The sequence below is a fragment of the Lepidochelys kempii genome, chromosome 3 (assembly GCF_965140285.1).
Source record: "Lepidochelys kempii isolate rLepKem1 chromosome 3, rLepKem1.hap1, whole genome shotgun sequence".
NCBI lineage: Eukaryota > Metazoa > Chordata > Testudines > Cheloniidae > Lepidochelys > Lepidochelys kempii.
In genome coordinates this window covers 36,614,529-36,632,582 of record NC_136382.1, presented here as the reverse complement: position 1 = coordinate 36,632,582, position 18,054 = coordinate 36,614,529, and the positions used below count along the sequence as shown (strand labels likewise).

The 18,054-nt window shown below is 47.6% G+C and overlaps 1 protein-coding gene across 3 annotated transcripts in view; it reads right to left on the bottom strand.

Annotated features, from left to right (window-relative positions):
• Positions 1–18,054, bottom strand: part of ADI1 (acireductone dioxygenase 1) — a 41,594-nt gene that overhangs the window by 12,360 nt on the left and 11,180 nt on the right. For all 3 annotated transcript variants that reach the window (XM_073336102.2, XM_073336103.2, XM_073336106.2), the window contains exon 5: positions 11,045–11,182. In XM_073336102.2, the coding sequence (XP_073192203.1) occupies positions 11,045–11,182 (138 nt within the window). The remainder of the gene's footprint in view (positions 1–11,044; positions 11,183–18,054) is intronic.

The window sequence follows — 18,054 nt, the reverse complement described above, 5'->3', positions numbered from 1 at the left end:
CTTCTCACTGAGACAACTACAAGAGAAATGCAGAGAACAAAAAAGCCTCTCCGCATAGCCTTTGTCGATCTCACAAAGGCTTTTGACTTTGTCAGTAGAAGTGAACTATTTGCACTTCTAGAAAAGATTGGATGTCCCCCCAAGCTCTTAAGCATAATTCGATCATTCCATGAAAACATGTATGTCACAGTCCAAATCTCTCAGGCTTTTTAGAGTCATAGTGGAGTTAAGTAAGCTTGTGTACTTGCCCCAACTCTGTTTGGGATCTTCCCTGCTACTGAAACAAGCTTTTGGTTCCTCAACTGAGGGAATCTATTTGCACACAAAATCTGATGGAAAGCTGTTCAATCTTGCAAGACTCAGATCTAAAACCAAGACTTGGGAGGCCCTTATCCAACACCACCTCTTTGCTGAGGCTGCAGCAGTGACAACCCACATAAAAGCTCATCTTCAAAGCCTAATGGACAGTTTTTCCAAAGCCTGCCAAGACTTCGGGCTAAAAGACTAACATAACGTGCCAAGTTGTTGAGAAAGCACCCTCCATCAAGATCAACAACTATGAACTTGAAGTGGTGAACGAGTTCATATACCTGGGGTCCACTATCACCGTCAACCTTTCTCTTGAAACAGAACTCAGTATCCTCATTGGAAAAGCCATCACAACAATGTATAGACTGAACAAGAGGTTATGGCAAAACAACAAACACACAAAGATCTGTGTGTATCATGCATGTATTATCAGCACATTTTTGTATGGGAGTGAGACTCTTCTACTCTCATCAGGAAAAGAGGCTCAACAGCTTTCAAAAGCGTTGCCTTCGTCGAATCTTTGGAATCTCCTGGAGGGACAGAGTCACGAATGCTGCAGTGCTCAAACAGACCAGCATACCCAGCATGCAAATGCTCCTCAAACACAGACGATTCCACTGGCTTGGGCATGTGTGCCGAATGAATGATGGGTTCATCCCAAAGGACATCCTCTACGGCGAATTGGCATCTGAGAAAAGACCCAAAGGATGCCCAAAATTGCATTTCAAGGATATATGCTGGCGAGACCTCCGAGAAATAGACATGGATGTGGACAAATGGGAAGATCATACTCAAGACCACAGCCTTTGGCAACAAGAGTTTAACAAATGTCTCTGGAGTTACAAGAGGAAGCAGTCCAGCTTAGCAGAGGAGAAAGGAGCTTGCAGAAGGTAGAACCCAAAGGACCGAAACATCACCTTTAAATGTGACAGATACAGTAGAGATTCTCTCTCTCGAGTGGGTCTCTTCAGCCACATCCGCGGCTGCCATAAAACCGATTGAGTAAATTTTTTACCTCTCAGGGGCACATATCCACAGTCTCTTGAGACTGAAGGATGCCTTCACAAATCTTTAGTAAAAGTCACGGACGGGTAATGGGCAATAAAGAAAAATTCATGGAAGCCCATAACCTATTGTGACCTTTACTAAAAATATGCATGACAAAATGGGGAGCTGCAGGTCCCCACACCACCCTCAGGGGGCCCTAGCACAGATCCCCCCACCGTCCATGGCTCAGAGCTGTGGGGTGCTCCACTGCCTATGGCTCAGAGCTCCCCCATTACCCCTGCCACCCATGGGAGCTAGGAGCTCTGGGATACCCCCTGCCACCCGTGGGGGCTGGGAGCTGTGGGGCACCTCCACTGCCTGCAGTGGCTGGGAGTTCCCAGGGCCTCAGTATCCATGGCAGCTGGGAGCTGTAGGGTCCCCTGCCAGCCACCTGCAGCAGCTGGGAGCTCCCGAGGCCCCTCTGCCTGTGACAGCTAGGTGCTCCCAGGGCCCCGCTGTGCACAGCAGCTGGGAACTGCAGGGTCCCCGTGCCAGCTGCCTGGGTGGCTTGGAGCTCTGGGATACCCCCACTGCCCACAGCGGTTCAGAGCTCCCAGGGCCCTGCTGCCCGCAGCACCTGGGAGCTATGGGGTCCCCCCGCCACCTGCAGGGGCTCGGAGCTCCAAGGTGCCCCGACCAGAGTCTCGGAACTCCAAGGTTCCCCCACAGAGCCTCGGAACTCCAGGGCACCCGCACCGTGTCCCGCAGTTCCTAGCCGCCACGGGCAGCGAACCCTGAAGAATCCATGACTTCCACAACCTCTGTGAGAAAATCATAGCCTTAACTATATCTATACACATGTATTTATGTAGCTTCACATACATTTATTCAGATTCTTCATTTCTACATTTTTATTGTGTGGTGGATGATGTATTTTTCACTTACTAGATAATTTTTTTACTCATGATTTGTACCAAGCTGCGTTTAGATGGAAATTGGAATTCAATTAAAAATACACAAAACCAGCATTGTAAAATTATTGGTTAAATAAAACTACACGAAATGTCCTGGATGCATAAGAAACAAAGTAAGGTTATCAAAACATGTTTGTATTTAAAACTGATCACTAAACAAAGAGAAGACTGAGTGGAGAAATAACAGTTTTCAAGTACATAAAGGTTGTTATAAGGAGGAAGATGGAAAAATTGTTCTTGTTAACCTCTGAAGATAGGACAAGCAGCAATGGGCTTAAATTGCAGCAAGGGTGCTTTAGATTGGACATTAGGAAAAACTTCCTGTCAGGGTAATTAAGCACTGGAATAAATTGCCTAGGGCAGTGTTTCCCCAACTTGGGACGCCACTTGTTCAGGGAAAGCCCCTGGCGGGCCCGGCTGGTTTGTTTACCTGCCGCGTCTGCAGCTTCGGCTGATCGCGGTTCCCACTGGCCGCTGTTCGCTGTGCCCAGCCAATGGGGGCTGCGGGAAGTGGTGCAGACCGAGGGACGTGAGCTGTGCAGCAACATCAGAATTTAGTCAGCTTTGCACATGCCCATTTGTGGAAACTTAGGTGACCTGGGGGTCTTAGGCACTTACGGGTTGGGCAATAGCTGAAAGGAGGTTTTGATGAATGTCAGTAGCACATAAATGTTGGATTTAGGCATCCAAAGAGACAGGTGCCTAAGTCCCTTTGTGAGTCTAACTCTATGTGGCTAACCTGCTTAGGTGTTTTGAAAAAATTTCACTATCTGTACCTTTAGGTACCTAAAAATCTATCCCCATGTCCTTCCAGCTTTTAAAATGACTAGAGCTCATCCCTTCCCATCTGGATTTTATTCACAGATTGGAAGAGGAAAACAAGCATTCCTGCTTTCTTAACCCCCAATCACATTGAAGTAGTCCAAATGAAGAAAATACTTGTTTTCCACCTGCTAGCGAAACTGAAACCAAAATTAATTAAGGCAAACCATTTTTCTGCACAACAGAAAAGAAAGTTCTAACATGAAGAAAGCTGTAAATACCAGCATTTGCTCCATGGTAAAGAGTAAAAAAATATAGCTACTTACTGTACTACGTGACACTGCCATATTTATAAAGCTTGAGTTGACCATTAAAGATTTTTTTCACCTCTGTTCCTTTATGTAATTATAAAAAAGCAGCACTCTTTAACTCACTCAGACTTGAGAAGGGGTCATTGATACAGATTTTTAATTATTATTTCAATTAGTTCAATAGATTAAATTTAGAATAAAGTTAGGCTTTAACATAATTTCAAATGTAATGTTACACAGGTTTATTTTTAAAAAATGTATTTAAGTTAAATAACATTGATTTAAGAACATAAGAATGGCCATACTGGGTCAGACCAAAGGTCCATCCAGCCCATATCCTGTCTACCAACAGTGGCCAATGCCAGGAGCCCCAGAGGGAGTGAACCTAACAGGTAACAATCTAGTGATCTCTCTCTTGCCATCCATCTCCACCCTCTGACAAACAGAAGCTAGGGACACCATTCCTTACCCATCCTGGCTAATAGCCATTAGCTTATAAAAATAACACTATCCAGTTTTCATTTATTTTAACCATTGATTTTTATCCATGCTGTCTCCAGCTGTGACCAATGGAACATATTTCAAGAAAACACAAAATAATGCAGCTGTCTATGCAATACTGAACCAGGAGCAGGGAAAGCGTGGGGGTAGGGGGCATCTTATATTCTAAAGCATAAAGCTTTATAGCCCTTAATATTTTCCATCTCAGTTCCTGTAACTGAAGAGGCTAATTTAAATCATACTATATTAAAATATACATCAAAAGAATGTTAAGGTTGCAAAGTCAAGCATTCAGAAGTTACTAAATGCCAGAATTAAGGTTACCAGTGCAACCTTAATTCTGCCCCTTAACTTTTAGATTCTTTGCTGCCCAGTGGAATCCTCAGCCCTGAGTTAGGCACCCAGGCTCCCTCTGCACTGCATGGGGACAATCAGGTGCCTAAGAAAGGGAATCACCAAATACCCGGTAGCCTGAGAGTTCAGGCACTCACCTGGAAGGTGGGAGACCTGGATTCAAATCCCTGCTCCAAAGCAGGGAAAATGCGGATTTTCTACCTTCCAAATGAGTGTGCAAACCAATGGGTTATTGGGTAGTCTGGAAAAAAACCCACCCCCACCCCCACTCCCAATCAGGTCACCCCCTCCTAGTGCTGATTTGTGCCCCACAGGTGAGATAAGCAGGGTCATATCTAATTTGAGAAACCTTGGTGGCAGTGTTTGAACTAAAGCAGTTTTGTGCATGCCCACCAGCAGAAACTAAGCCCTGGTCTACACTAGGACTTTAGGTCGAATTTAGCAGCGTTAAATCGATATAAACCTGCACCCGTCCACACAATGAAGCCCTTTATTTCGACTTAAAGGGCTCTTAAAATCAATTTCCTTACTCCACCCCTGACAAGTGGATTAGCGCTTAAATCGACCTTGCTGGCTCGAATTTGGGGTACTGTGGACACAATTCGATGGTATTGGCCTCCAGGAGCTATCCCAGGGTGCTCCATTGTGACCGCTCTGGACAGCACTCTCAACTCAGATGCACTGGCCAGGTAGACAGGAAAAGAACCGCGAACTTTTGAATCTCATTTCCTGTTTGGCCAGCGTGGCAAGCTGCAGGTGACCATGCAGAGCTCATCAGCAGAGGTGACCATGATGGAGTCCCAGAATCGCAAAAGAGCTCCAGCATGGACCGAACGGGAGGTACGGGATCTGATCGCTGTTTGGGGAGAGGAATCCGTGCTATCAGAACTCCGTTCCAGTTTTCGAAATGCCAAAACCTTTGTCAAAATCTCCCAGGGCATGAAGGACAGAGGCCATAACAGGGACCCGAAGCAATGCCACGTGAAACTGAAGGAGCTGAGGCAAGCCTACTAGAAAACCAGAGAGGCGAACGGCCGCTCCGGGTCAGAGCCCCAAACATGCCGCTTCTATGATGAGCTGCATGCCATTTTAGGGGGTTCAGCCACCACTACCCCAGCCGTGTTGTTTGACACCTTCAATGGAGATGGAGGCAATACGGAAGCAGGTTTTGGGGACGAAGAAGATGAGGAGGAGGAGGAGGTTGTAGATAGCTCACAGCAAGCAAGCGGAGAAACCGGTTTTCCCGACAGCCAGGAACTGTTTCTCACCCTGGACCTGGAGCCAGTACCCCCCGAACCCACCCAAGGCTGCCTCCTGGACCCAGCAGGCGGAGAAGGGACCTCTGGTGAGTGTACCTTTTAAAATACTATACATGGTTTAAAAGCAAGCATTTGAAAGGATTACTTTGCCCTGGCATTCACGGTTCTCCTAGATGTAGTCCTAAAGCCTTTGCAAAAGGTTTCTGGGGAGAGCAGTCTTATTGCCTCCTTCATGGTAGGACACTTTACCACTCCAGGCCAGTAACACATACTCGGAAATCATTGTAGAACAAAGCATTGCAGTGTATGTTTGCTGGCATTCAAACAACATCCGTTCTTTATCTCTCTGTGTTATCCTCAGGAGAGTGAGATATAATTCATGGTCACCTGGTTGAAATAGAGTGCTTTTCTTCAGGGGACACTCAGAGGAGCCCATTCCTGCTGGGCTGTTTGCCTGTGGCTAAACAGAAATGTTCCCCGCTGTTAGCCACAGGGAGGGGGGAAGGTTGAGGGGGTAGCCACGCGGTGGGGGGAGGCAAAATGCGACCTTGTAACGAAAGCACATGTGCTATGTATGTAATGTTAACAGCAAGGATTACCCTGAAAGAGTGTAGCCACTGTTTTATAAAATGTGTCTTTTTAAATACCGCTGTCCCTTTTTTTTTCTCCACCAGCTGCATGTGTTTCAATGATCACAGGATCTTCTCCTTCCCAGAGGCTAGTGAAGCTTAGAAAGAAAAAAAAACGCACTCGCGATGAAATGTTCTCCGAGCTCATGCTGTCCTCCCACACTGACAGAGCACAGACGAATGCGTGGAGGCAAATAATGTCAGAGTGCAGGAAAGCACAAAATGACCGGGAGGAGAGGTGGTGGGCTGAAGAGAGTAAGTGGCGGGCTGAAGAGAGTAAGTGGCGGGCTGAAGAGAGGGCTGAAGCTCAAATGTGGCGGCAGCGTGATGAGAGGAGGCAGGATTCAATGCTGAGGCTGCTGGAGGACCAAACCAGTATGCTCCAGTGTATGGTTGAGCTGCAGCAAAGGCAGCTGGAGAACAGACTGCCACTGCAGCCCCTCTGTAACCAACCGCCCTCCTCCCCAAGTTCCATAGCCTCCACACCCAGACGCCCAAGAACGCGGTGGGGGGGCCTCCAGCCAACCAGCCACTCCACCACAGAGGATTGCCCAAAAAAAAGAAGGCTAGCATTTAATAAATTTTCAAGTTGTAAACTTTTAAAGTGCTGTGCTTAAAGTGCTGTGTGACATTTTCCTTCCCTCCTCCACCACCCCTCCTGGGCTACCTTGGTAGTCCTCCCCCTATTTGTGTGATGAATGAATAAAGAATGCATGAATGTGAAGCAACAATGACTTTATTGCCTCTGCAAGCGGTGATTGAAGGGAGGAGGGGCAGGTGGTTAGCTTACAGGGAAGTAGAGTGAACCAAGGGGCGGGGGGTTTCATCAAGGAGAAACAAACAGAACTTTCACACCGTAGCATGGCCAGTCATGAAACTGGTTTTCAAAGCTTCTCTGATGTGTACCGCGCCCTCCTGTGCTCTTCTAACCGCCCTGGTGTCTGGCTGCGCGTAACCAGCAGCCAGGCGATTTGCCTCAACCTCCCACGCCGCCATAAACGTCTTCCCCTTACTCTCACAGATATTGTGGAGCGCACAGCAAGCAGTAATAACAGTGGGAATATTGGTTTCGCTGAGGTCTAAGCGAGTCAGTAAACTGCGCCAACACGCCTTTAAACGTCCAAATGCACATTCTACCACCATTCTGCACTTGCTCAGCCTGTAGTTGAACAGCTCCTGACTACTGTCCAGGCTGCCTGTGTATGGCTTCATGAACCATGGCATTAAGGGGTAGGCTGGGTCCCCAAGGATACATATAGGCATTTCAACATCCCCAACAGTTATTTTCTGGTCTGGGAATAAAGTCCCTTCCTGCAGCTTTTGAAACAGACCAGAGTTCCTGAAGATGCAAGCGTCATGTACCTTTCCCGGCCATCCCACGTTGATGTTGGTGAAACGTCCCTTGTGATCCACCAGAGCTTGCAACACTATAGAAAAGTACCCCTTGCGGTTTATGTACTCGGCAGCTTGGTGCTCCGGTGCCAAGATAGGGATATGGGTTCCGTCTATGGCCCCACCACAGTTAGGGAATCCCATTGCAGCAAAGCCATCCACTATGACCTGCACATTTCCCAGGGTCACTACCCTTGATATCAGCAGATCTTTGATTGCGTGGGCTACTTGCATCACAGCAGTCCCCACAGTAGATTTGCCCACTCCAAATTGATTCCCAACTGACCGGTAGCTGTCTGGCGTTGCAAGCTTCCACAGGGCTATGGCCACTCGCTTCTCAACTGTGAGGGCTGCTCTCATCTTGGTATTCATGCGCCTCAGGGCAGGGGAAAGCAAGTCACAAAGTTCCATGAAAGTGCCCCAACGCATGCGAAAGTTTCGCAGCCACTGGGAATCATCCCAGACCTGCAACACTATGCGGACCCACCAGTCTGTGCTTGTTTCCCGAGCCCAGAATCGGTGTTCCACAGCATGAACCTGCCCCATTAGCACCATGATGCATGCATTGGCAGGGCCCCTGCTTTCAGAGAAATCTATGTCCATGTCCTGATCACTCACGTGACCGCGCTGACGTCGCCTCCTCGCCCGGTATCGCTTTGCCAGGTTCTGGTGCTGCATATACTGTTGGATAATGCGTGTGGTGTTTAATGTGCTCCTAATTGCCAAAGTGAGCTGAGCGGCCTCCGTGCTTGCCTTGGTATGGCGTCCGCACAGAAAAAAGGCGCGGAACGATTGTTTGCCGTTGCTCTGACGGAGGAAGGGGCAACTGAGGACACGGCTTACAGGGTTGGCTTCAGGGAGCTAAAATCAACAAAGGGGGTGTCTTTACATCAGGGAGTATTTCAGGCAGGACTTCACGGAGGGTTCCAATAAGAAATGGTGCACCTAAGTTATTGTTCTTATTGGAACAAGAAGGTTAGCCTGGCCTCTGATTGATACATGGCTAGATTTACCTTGCTGCACCTTCTCTGTGAGTGACTGCAGTGTGACCTAGAAGAATGAGTCCCCTAGACGGGGGAGGGGGGGAAGCAAATGAGTACAAAACAAATCTGGTCTATTTCTTGTTTTGATCCACTCCATCTATCTTTTACATCTTTGGCTGGCAGCAGACGGTGCAGAAGGACTACATGCCATCCACATCTCATGGCTGCTCGGCAGAAGATGGTACAGTACGACTGCTAGCCATCCTCATCTCTTGCCTGCCCGGCAGAAGATGGTACAGTACAACTGCTAGCAATCCGTATCGCCTGCCTGCTCACCAAAAGACGGTTCAAGAGGACTGACTGCAGGACTAAAGAGAATGACCTGGTCAAGTCACTCTAAATTAAGTCCCTGCGCCCATGTCTGTCCAGGCGCTCCCAGCCGACGTGGCCAGGAGCACCTCGGACATGACGATGACGGCTACCAGTCGTACTGTACCGTCTGCTTCCACAAGGCAAGGGGTTGCTGCTACTGTGTAGCAAAGCCGTACCGCGTCTGCCAGCACCCAGGAGACATAGGGTGACGGTTACCTGAGCGGGCTCCATGCTTGCCGTGGTATGGTGTCTGCACAGGTAACTCAGGAAAAAAGGCGCGAAACGATTGTCTGCCCTTGCTTTCACGGAGGGAGGGAGGGAACGGGGGCCTGACGATATGTACCCAGAACCACCCGCGACAATGTTTTAGCCCCATCAGGCATTGGGATCTCAACACAGAATTCCAATGGGCAGCGGAGACTGCGGGAACTGTGGGATAGCTATCCAAAGTGCAACGCTCCGGAAGTCGACTCTAGCCTCGGTACTGTGGAAGCACTCCGCCGAGTTAATGCACTTAATGCACTTAGAGCATTTTCTGTGGGGACACACACACTCGAATATATAAAACCGATTTCTAAAAAACCGACTTCTATAAATTCAACCTTATTCCGTAGTGTAGATATACCCTTAGACATCCATGGGGACTTTACTGCCAGAGACTTAGGCCTGGTCTACACTACAAAGTTAGGTCACGTCAACCTAGTTGTACAGGTGTCTACACTTAAAATTGGTCTCCAACTGCTGTAAGCACCTCTTGCACTGGCATAGTAACACCATCTCCTCAAGTGACATAGAGCCATGGTGGATGTATTTAGGCTGATCCTGTGTGAGTCAAGGCACTGTGTTGGTTATATCGACACTAACTGTCCTCCAGCAGCTGTCCCACAATACTTCACATGGACTGCTCTAGGCTCCATTGTGAACCCACCTGCCCCTCATATTTAAAGCAGTGCTAGTTTTTGACATTATTTTTCCTGATTGCTCAGCGTGGTGAGTACACCTAACAGCTCTCCATTGTAGAGTGCAACTGCCCAGCTGACCACGCCGGCGACATGCTCCAGACATGCTCCTGCCTGGAGTAGACAGCAGATATTGGATCTCCCGGGCCTGTGGGGAGAAGAGGCTGTGCAGGCACAGCTCCAAGCCAACCGTAGAAACATCAACATCTACAAGCAGATCGCATGGGGGATGCAGGCGGAGGGCTCTGACAGGAACCAGCAGCAGTGCTGTGTGAAAGCCAAGGGGCTGCATCAGGCATACCAGAAGGTCAGGGAGGCCAACAATTGACCTGGTGCGAAGCCACAGACCTGCCACTGTTATAAAGATCTACTCAGTGGAGATCTCACCATCATCCCCCACAGCACCACAGCTACCGCCAAGGAGCCCAAGTCCCAGGCCCCTGCCAGGAACAGCAAGGAGAAGGAGGTAGTGGAGGAGGAAGAGTATGATGGACAGGTGAGCGGGGGACCCAGCTGCTCAATGAGCCAGGACCTGTTTTTGACTCCACTACAGTCCAGTCAGTCCCACCAGTCAAGCACAGCGAGCCCAATACAGGTGAAAGAGCCTCAGGGAAGAGTGTAGATATATTTTCAATTACAGGGATGGCACCCCCCAAGCAGCAGGACACATCTTTTGGCTTTGCATTAATTTTCTCATGCTAGAAGAGGTAATGGTGCAACCAAGAGAGGTAGAGTTGCGATCTGCTTTTCATTCCCCTCTAAGGATGGGAGTGGGGGAGGAGGAGGGCATACAAAGCAATTTGATTATGTACATAGGGACATCCTTTGAATCCTCCATAGAGTTCTCAATGAAACTTTCATGGAGGTACTCTGCAATCCTCTGCCAAAGGGTTTTTGGCAGGGCTGCCTTATTTCTTCCTCCACACTAGGACACTTTCCTACACCACTCAGCACTAACTTCAGCAGGCACCATTGCTGTACACAAGATAGCAGCATGTGGGCCGGGCAGCTTCGGGATGCCAGCTGCAGCTGTGCACTCTCTGCCTTTGTTACCCTCAGGAGTGAGATACCAGCTAAAATCACCACTGCCTATGGAAAATGATGCCAGTATTCAGTGCCATTGCCCTATACTACTAGAATCACGCAACCGAGCTATTCCCTCCTCATTTCCCCAACCCCAGGTAGGTCACACTAACCACGCCTGGTACCATGCACAAGCAATCCCAAGCAGAAGGGAGAATGTAGTACTTACAACTTTAGTGGAGCAAGGGGAGGGAGTCCAGCACCTGAAGTTCCGCTGAATATGCTGACAATGGTACCTCTGCACGTTTTATCTTCATCTGCTGACACTGCCACCTTCAGGGTCTCCCCCTCCACACCCGTGGAACGCCTGAGCCAGGTAAGGAGGAGAAAGAAGAGGACTTGGGATGACAGGTTCAATGAAATTCTGCATGCCAACACTGCATCCAACCGTGAGCACAGGGCCTGGAAGATTAACATTGCAGACAGCCTGGAGAAGGAAAGAGTGGAGAAGAGTAAGGCCTACAAGTCCCAGCAGGAAAAGGAGAGGAAGATGAACCAGGACATAATGGGGCTTCTCAGACAGCAAACACATGGGATGATTTAATTGGGGATTGATCCTGCTTTGAGCAGGGGGTTGGACTAGGTGACCTCCTGAGGTCTCTTCCAACCCTGATATTCTATGATTCTATGAACACAGATGCGGCAGACTCTGGTGGACCTGCAGATTCAACAATCCCAGGCTCACCTTCCTCTGCAGCCCACTGAGAACTCAATATAGGGACATTCCCTGTGCCCACCCCTCTGCCCCCGCCAACATTCACATGGCATTAGGGTCACTGCGCTACCCATACCAGTCCACCTGGGGGTCATTAAAGACATTCACAGCTTCCCATACACTGACCAGTGAAAGCCATTCTACTATTTGAAGATATTTCATCTTTATTCGTTCACATTTTCTGCAGAATGTTCAGCAGTTCTGAATGCAACCAATTTCCTGTTACTGTTAGTGTCACACAACTCATAGAATCATTCACAAACAAAATGAATAGGTACGTTGACAATGTTATATTCCTACATGTACAGCAATCACCACACAATTCCTCCTAGGCCACAAAAGAGCAAAGCCAGGGAGAGCACACTACAACACCACACACTACTTTGGCTCACTGTTAAAATGGTCTTTCAAAGCCTCCCTGAGCCACATAGCTCCATGTTGAGCCCTTTTAGTAGCCCTTGTATCTGGCTACTAAATTCAGCAGACAGCCACTCCACCTTCGCCCTCCAGCCTACTGGAAACTTCTCCTCTTTGCTTCACAGGTATTATGCAGCACACAGCAGGCAGCTATAAACATTGGGATATTTTTCTCACCAAGGTCTAATCTTGTGAGTAAACAATGCCAGCAACCCTTCAAACAACCAAAAGCACACTCAACTGTCATTCTGCACTTGCTGAGCTGGTAGTTGAATCATTCCTTGGTGCTGTCGAGGTGAATGGCTTCATGAGCCAGGGGAGCAAGGGGTAGGCTAGGTTGCCCAAAATAACCATTGGCATTTCAACATTTCCAATGGTAATCTACTAGTCGGGAAAGAAAGTCCCTGCTTGTAGCTTTCTGAACAGCACTGTGTTTTTAAAGATGCAAGCGTAATGCACCTTCTCTGACCAGCCCACACTGATGTCGGTGAAGTGTCCCCAGTGATCCACCAATGCTTGCATAAATATGGTAGCCCTTTCCGTTGATATACTCAGTGGGCTGGCAAGGTGGTCTGGTGCCAAAGGCATATGCATGCTGTTTATCACTCACCACAATTTGGGAACCCCATTGCTACAATTCCAGCCACAATGTCCTGCACATTTCTGAGAATCACAGTCCTGCATAGCAGGAGGTGATTACTTTGCACACTTGCATCACAATGGCCCCCACAGTGGATTTCCCAACTCCAGATTGCTACCGGTCAGACAGGACTCCATCAGGCATTGGAAGTTTCCACAGTGCAAGCACCACTTGCTTCTCCATTGTCAGTGCAGCTCTTATTTTGGTGTCCCTGCGCTGGACAGCTGGGACAAGCTTGGTGCGCAGATCCAGGAATGTAGCCTTTTGCATCCAAAAATTCTGCAGCCACTGCTCATCATCTCAAACCTACATTATGATGTAATCTCACCAGTCAGTGCTTGTTTCTCAGGGCCAGAAGTGGTGCTCTACCATCTGCTGCTGCACCAGGAAGAACCTTGAATTGTTTCTTGCAATGTCCCACAGCAATCTGTCCTCCAAAGAATCGTCATGCTCCCCACTCATTCAGTTCTTCTTGGGGCTCTGTAAATACTCTGGGATCATGCACCTTGGTTGTTTGCAATGCTCATGACAATACTGCAGTGCTGTGGAGGACCCATGTTTCTGTCAGAGATGGTGAACAGTGAGGAGGGCAAGTTTGTGGGATTTGAAAAAAAGGCAGGAAAATTATGGGATGGAGACAGTTGCAAACTGGGAAGTTGACCCCATGCTCCCAGTCATCCCTGCATTACTTGTTTTGGCCCCATCATGCATTGACAAAACTTCCCAAAAGACAGTGCACTGGACAGTGGCAGATCCACAGTGGGATACCTACCTATGGTGCATTGCACTCTGCAGCAATATAAGCACTCCTGGTGAATACACACACCGCCAACAAAAGGAGTCAAGTAGGCATGTGCACAAGTGATGTAATAACTGCAGCAGCTGTATGTCAACATAACTTGAGGCAACATAAGGTTGTAGTGTAGCCATGGCTGTAGGCACTTAAGGAATTTAGGCATCTCCAGGTTAGGTGGTAACTGAATGGGGGTTTTTGAGGATCTCAGTGCCACTTAAATGTTGGGCTTTGATGCCGAACTGCCCATTTGGCATCTAAATACTGCAACAGGAAACTGAACCGCATCCAATTCCCCTACATAATATTCAGCTGCTTTACTCATGAGACCATCCTTACCCCTTTCTGCAATCCCCTGCCTCAAAAGTTAACCATGGGGACAATGTTCACTTAGCCAAACAATTCAGTGTAACAGACTTATGAAATGCCCTTCAATTTGCATAAAAATGTCAGAGAATCATGGAGAACAGAAGTACAGGGATTTTTTAAATATTACGAAATATTTATTAACAATGAACAGAACAGCTAACAAACAGCTTTAATGGGTTTATAGGTACCCCTCAACCATATTGGATACTTCACTATAATAGAAAATTTATTTACTGTAAAGAACACACCCGTGACGCTGTGACCAGGCTGGGCTTCCCCTTGCAGCTGGAGGAGGAGGCTGGGGCTGCTGCCCAGAAGACTCCTTCCATGTTGGCAGCTGTGACCCTCCATCAACTGTGGCACCCTCCCCACCACCTCTGGGAACACTCACTCTTCAGCCCTGTGGTATTTGCCCAGGTGGGCGTGGCCCCATCTGCTGCCACATCGCCACCTGCTGTGGCCCCTCCATCCGCTACTGCTGCTGCTGCCTCCTCTTTTCACATCAATGGCAGCCAGAGTCCCATCCCCACCGTCACCAGTAGCCACGGCATCCATCGCCGCCTGGCGGCTGCCTCACACCACATTGAAACCTATGCACGGGTGTTGACAAGGGTGGTGGGGCCCTCAGCTATAGTGGCAGCCTCCAAGGTGTATGGGAACACCATCTTCTTCCTGGCACATGCACACGCCCCTGCCTGATGGCAGTGGGAATGCTGATAGAGCCCAGCTGGAGGACGACCGGGTGTCTGTGGGCTTAGTTGAAGCTACAGAGCTCTCGGCCCCTGCCCGGTTACCTGCTGTGATTCTGCACGTCGACCTACCAAGTTGATATAATATTAGGAGCTGAAGGGTTCGAAGGCAAAAGAGCTCCAGTGGATTCCCCTGCCTCCCTGTAGCTAAATCCTAATACTATTCTCACTTCCAAAGATTCTCCTTTAGTTACAGTGATACAGGCCTGTGGGTTTGAAGCAGAAAGTTTTCATTTCTACCCTCACTTAATTCTAGAGCTAGTCCATGCTGTGAAAATGGCACATGAGCCGAAATGTGTTGTTCTTGACAGAAGAGAGACAGGTACCATACTGTGCTGTACGACCAGGGTGTATATATCCATCTGTGGAGGCAACACAGCAAGGAGGCACTTCAGTTTTGTTTCCAATATCGTATTCTGTATAATGACAGTGAGATTTCCACAGAAATTGCTGTGGACATGACAGCTGGGAGGAAAGGGGAGGGAATAGATGGCAAAGGTAAAGGCATTGGTTAGTAGCATTAGCCTGCTGGTTACATTAGCCTCCAATGTCTCAGCGAGAGCTCCCTCAGATAGGGTGACTAGATAGCAAATATGAAAAATCAGGTCATTTTATTGGAGGGGGGAAGGGAATGTATAGTTGCCTGTATAAGACAAAGCCCCTAATACGGGGCTGGCCAACCTGACCCTGAGAAGGAACCAGAATTTACCAATGTACATTGCCAAAGAACCACAGTAATATGTCAGGTTTCAGAGTAACAGCCATGTTAGTCTGTATTCGCAAAAAGAAAAGGAGTACTTGTGGCACCTTAGAGACTAACCAATTTATTTGAGCATAAGCTTTCGTGAGCTACAGCTCACTTCATCGGATGCATACTGTGGAAAGTGTAGAAGATCTTTTTATACACACAAAGCATGAAAAAATACCTCCCCCACCCCACTCCCTGCTGGTAATATCTAAAGTGATCACTCTCCTTACAATGTGTATGATAATCAAGGTGGGCCATTTCCAGCACAAATCCAGGGTTTAACAAGAGCGTCTGAGGAAGGGGGGGGGGGGGGGAAACAAGGGGAAATAGGTTACCTTACATAATGACTTAGCCACTCCCCATCTCTATTCAAGCCTAAGTTAATTGTATCCAATTTGCAAATGAATTCCAATTCAACAGTCTCTCGCTGGAGTCTGGATTTGAAGTTTTTTTGTTGTAATATCGCAACTTTCATGTCTGTAATCACATGACCAGAAAGAGTGAAGTATTCTCCGATTGGTTTATGAATGTTATAATTCTTGACATCTGATTTGTGTCCATTTATTCTTTTACGTAGAGACTGTCCAGTTTGACCAATGTACATGGCAGAGGGGTATTGCTTGCACATGATGGCATATATCACATTGGTGGATGTGCAGGTGAACGAGCCTCTGATAGTTCGGCTGATGTTATTAGGCCCTGTGATGGTGTCCCCTGAATAGATATGTGGGCACAGTTGGCAACCGGCTTTGTTGCAAAGATAGGTTCCTGGGTTAGTGGTTCTGTTGTGTGGTATGTGGTTGCTGGTGAGTATTTGCTTCAGGTTGGGGGGCTGTCTGTAGGCAAGGACTGGCCTGTCTCCCAAGATTTGTGAGCGTGTTGGGTCATCCTTCAGGATAGGTTGTAGATCTTTAATAATGCGTTGGAGGGCTTTTAGTTGGGGGCTGAAGTTGACAGCTAGTGGAGTTCTGTTATTTTCTTTGTTAGGCATGTCCTGTAGTAGGTGACTTCTGGGAACTCTTCTGGCTCTATCAATCTGTTTCTTCACTTCCGCAGGTGGGTATTGTAGTTGTAAGAATGCTTGATAGAGATCTTGTAGGAGTTTGTCTGAGGGGTTGGAGCAAATGTGGTTATATCGTAGAGCTTCGCTGTAGACAATGGATCATGTGGTGTGGGTCAGGGTGAAAGCTAGAGGCATGTAGGTAGGAATAGCAGTCAGTAGGTTTCCGGTATAGGGTGGTGTTTATGTGACCATCGTTTATTAGCACTGTAGTGTCCAGGAAGTGGATCTCTTGTGTGGACTGGACCAGGCTGAGGTTGATGGTGGGATGGAAATTGTTGAAATCATGGTGGAATTCCTCAAGGGCTTCTTTTCCATGGGTCCAGATGATGAAGATGTCATCAATATAGCGCAAGTAGAGTAGGGGCGTTAGGGGACAAGAGCTGAGGAAGCGTTGTTCTAAGTCAGCCATAAAAATGTTGGCATGCTGTGGGGTCATGCGGGTACCCATAGCAGTGCCGCTGATTTGAAGGTATACATTGTCCCCAAATGTAAAATAGTTATGGGTAAGGACAAAGTCACAAAGTTCAACCACCAGGTTAGCCATGACATTATCGGGGATAGTGTTCTTGACGGTTTGTAGTCCATCTTTGTGTGGAATGTTGGTGTAGAGGGCTTCTACATCCATAGTGGCCAGAATGGTGTTATATGTAATATGTCAGCAGCCCCCCATCAGCACCCCCACCCCGCTGCCCTGCTCCCAGAACCTCCCACCCACCAGCAGTCCTGCCGATCAGCGCCTCCCCCTCCCTCCCCGCACCTCTCGGTCAGCTGTTTCGTGGCATGCAGGAGGCTCAGGGGAGGGGACAGGGCCTGTGGCAGAGCCAGGGGTTGAGCAATGAGCACCCCCCAGCACATTGGAAAGTTGGCACCTATAGCTCCAGCCCCGGAGTCGGTGCCTATACAAGGAGCCGCATGTTAACTTCTGAAGAGCCGCATGTGGCTCTGGAGCCACAGGTTGGCCACCCCGCCCTAATATCTGGACAGTCCCCCATACACATACTTAAGTGCAATCTCTTTATTGTGAAAGTGCAACATACAGATGTAGAATTATTATTTTTACATAACTGCACTCAAAAATAAAACAATTAAAATTTTAGCACCTACAAGCCAAAGCATGAAGGGCCATACAAATGTTTACCATATCTGGCACATAAATACCTTGCAACGCCGGCTACAACAGTGCCATGTGAACGCCTGTTCTCACTTTCAGGTGACATTGTAAATAAGAAGCAGGCAGCATTATCTCCCAGAAATGTAAACAAACTTGTTTGTCTTAGCGATTAGCTGAACAAGAAGTAGGACTGAGTGGATTTGTATGAGGTGAATTGAAAAATACTATTTATCTTTTTTACAGGGCAAATATTTGTAACAAAAACAACATTAAGTGAGCACTGTACACTTTGTATTCTGTGTTATAATTGAAATCAATATTTGAAAATGTAGAAAAACATCCAAAAATATTTATAATAAAGTTGAATTGATATTTATTATTAACAGTGCAATTAAAATTGTGAAAAATAGCAAATTTTGTTTTTCTAGTTAATCTAGTTAATTTGTTTTGCATTAATCGCATGCATTAACAGCAATTAATTGATAATCCTAGTTTTAAGTAACTTTTTTTAAATCTGTAAGTACTTTTCAAAATATTTTTTGGGAACAATCATATGCCTCCCCCTTGTCCCAGA